At 31.5% G+C, this 989-nt stretch overlaps 1 protein-coding gene across 1 annotated transcript in view; it reads right to left on the bottom strand.

Moving 5' to 3' along the window:
* Positions 1 to 989, bottom strand: part of LOC119590718 (suppressor of fused homolog) — a gene marked incomplete in the record, with an annotated part of 11,345 nt that overhangs the window by 9,697 nt on the left and 659 nt on the right. The window contains 1 exon segment of the mRNA XM_037939407.1: positions 143 to 235. Within this exon segment, the coding sequence (XP_037795335.1) occupies positions 143 to 235 (93 nt within the window).

The raw sequence follows: 989 nt of genomic DNA, 5'->3' as shown, positions 1-989 counted from the left end.
AATCCAAACAGAAATATTAAATCTAAAGCATTTTTCATGTACATTGAAATATATATGAGGAGGACACATTGTTAAATATCAAATAATCATACTGTGTCAGTTACATGTCTATTCATTTATTCATGAATATATGTTGTCTCACCTAATGTAGTGCCAATGAGGAGGAATGTTCAGTTTAGCATCCCCTGGGTTGGCATACATACTAATATAGTCAAGAGGATCAGGACCACCAAGCCTGCAAATAAAGAATCATAGACAGAGGTTCTCAACTTGTTTTGAGTAGCTAATGATGGAACAATAAGCAAAGTATTTTGTTTCAAAAAACTTGTTTATGTAAGTTATGTAAAATAAGAGGCAGATAATCTCTATATATTTTTTTTTTATCACAATTTTAAGGTATTACCTATAAAACTGAAATTTTCTTTATAATTTCTTCCCTTCTTGATCAACCTGCATTAACAATTCATGTCATACTTACTAATAGTACTTTGTCACAGACTCCATGTGATTCCATGGTCAATGACAAACTAGACTGTCAATACTGGTGATAATGAGTGATACAATGTGAAATGATCACTGTAACATAGAGTGCATGATGATTTATCATCAAATAAGGAACTAATCTAAAGTCTATATTTCCTTAAGTATGAACAATTAGGGAAGGTTTGTTAGCTTTTATTGTGGGTATGGCTCAGTGCCATGACACTAAAATTATTGCCAATATTGTTAGTCCAGTTGTCAGTTCTGAGTAAAACCACTATCAGTGACTGATATTTAGTGATTAATCTGTGAGTGATAGTAATGTAAGTTATCACTCTACATAGTATATTTTCAATGTTTACCCCACAATTTTTCTGATAGACTTCATGACTTTGCCATATACCACAGCTAAAATCATCACTACAATTGGTGTGAGCTTATGAAAACTATTATAAATGGATGATACACTTGATAGGCAATCTTTTAATACTAATATCAAGCTCATCAGT

The sequence above is a fragment of the Penaeus monodon genome, chromosome 27 (assembly GCF_015228065.2).
Source record: "Penaeus monodon isolate SGIC_2016 chromosome 27, NSTDA_Pmon_1, whole genome shotgun sequence".
Taxonomy (NCBI): Eukaryota; Metazoa; Arthropoda; class Malacostraca; order Decapoda; family Penaeidae; genus Penaeus; species Penaeus monodon.
Note: the sequence above shows the minus strand (reverse complement) of the source record. Positions and strands in the feature narration are given on the sequence as shown.